The sequence below is a fragment of the Galeopterus variegatus genome, unplaced genomic scaffold, assembly GCF_000696425.1.
Source record: "Galeopterus variegatus unplaced genomic scaffold, G_variegatus-3.0.2 Scaffold115402, whole genome shotgun sequence".
NCBI classification, from domain to species: domain Eukaryota; kingdom Metazoa; phylum Chordata; class Mammalia; order Dermoptera; family Cynocephalidae; genus Galeopterus; species Galeopterus variegatus.
Genome location: NW_007841513.1, coordinates 1 through 709, shown reverse-complemented (window position 1 = coordinate 709; position 709 = coordinate 1). Strand labels below are relative to the sequence as shown.

General features: G+C 64.0%; 1 protein-coding gene across 1 annotated transcript; it reads left to right on the top strand.

Moving 5' to 3' along the window:
• Positions 1–427: 427 nt before the first annotated feature.
• Positions 428–706, top strand: LOC103584796 (tyrosine-protein kinase ZAP-70-like; the record flags this gene model as incomplete). The annotated part of the gene is made up of 1 exon (XM_008565659.1): positions 428–706. A coding segment is annotated over exon 1 (279 nt), but the record flags the coding sequence as incomplete, so codon positions are not given.
• Between the last annotated feature and the right edge of the window lie 3 nt (positions 707–709).

Genomic DNA, 709 nt, shown 5'->3' with positions numbered 1-709 from the left:
CTCCTTAGAGTGCTATCTTCGGGAGGGCAGGGAGGGACCGTGTCTGCCTTACGCATCCATATCCCCAGCCCTGGGCCTGAAACACAATAAGAATTCAACACGTGTTTGGGAAATGAATAGATGGTTCCCGGGGCGGTGTGCGGGGACCAGTTGGGGTGTCTAGGCCCTCTGCACAAGGTCTCTGAAGAGTCAGAGGTGGGTTTGAGAGTCCTCGATCTGCGCCCAGCAAGCTCCTCCGAGTTGACTGGGGCCCAAAGCCAGCTCTGCGGATTGGCGCGCTCAGTGATGCGGCACAGATTGCCCCTCTGTGCAGCGTCTCCCCAGCTATCTGTGGACCCAACCGACCGGGTCCAGGAAGGGCAGCGGAGGCCTTGACGTGCTTGGAATCCCCCTCTGACCCCGCATGGTCTGGCAAGGCACAGGGGCGATGCCAGACCCCGCGGCGCACCTGCCCTTCTTCTACGGCAGCATCTCGCGCGCTGAGGCCGAGGAGCACCTGAAGCTGGCGGGCATGGTCAATGGGCTCTTCCTGCTGCGCCAGTGCCTGCGCTCGCTGGGCGGCTACGTGCTGCCGCGGGTGCACGACGTGCGTTTCCACCACTTCCCCATGGAGCGCCAGCTCAACGGCACCTACGCCATCACCGGCGGGAAGGCACACTGTGGCCCCGCCAAGCTCTGCGAGTTCCACTCGCGCGACCCCGACGGGCTG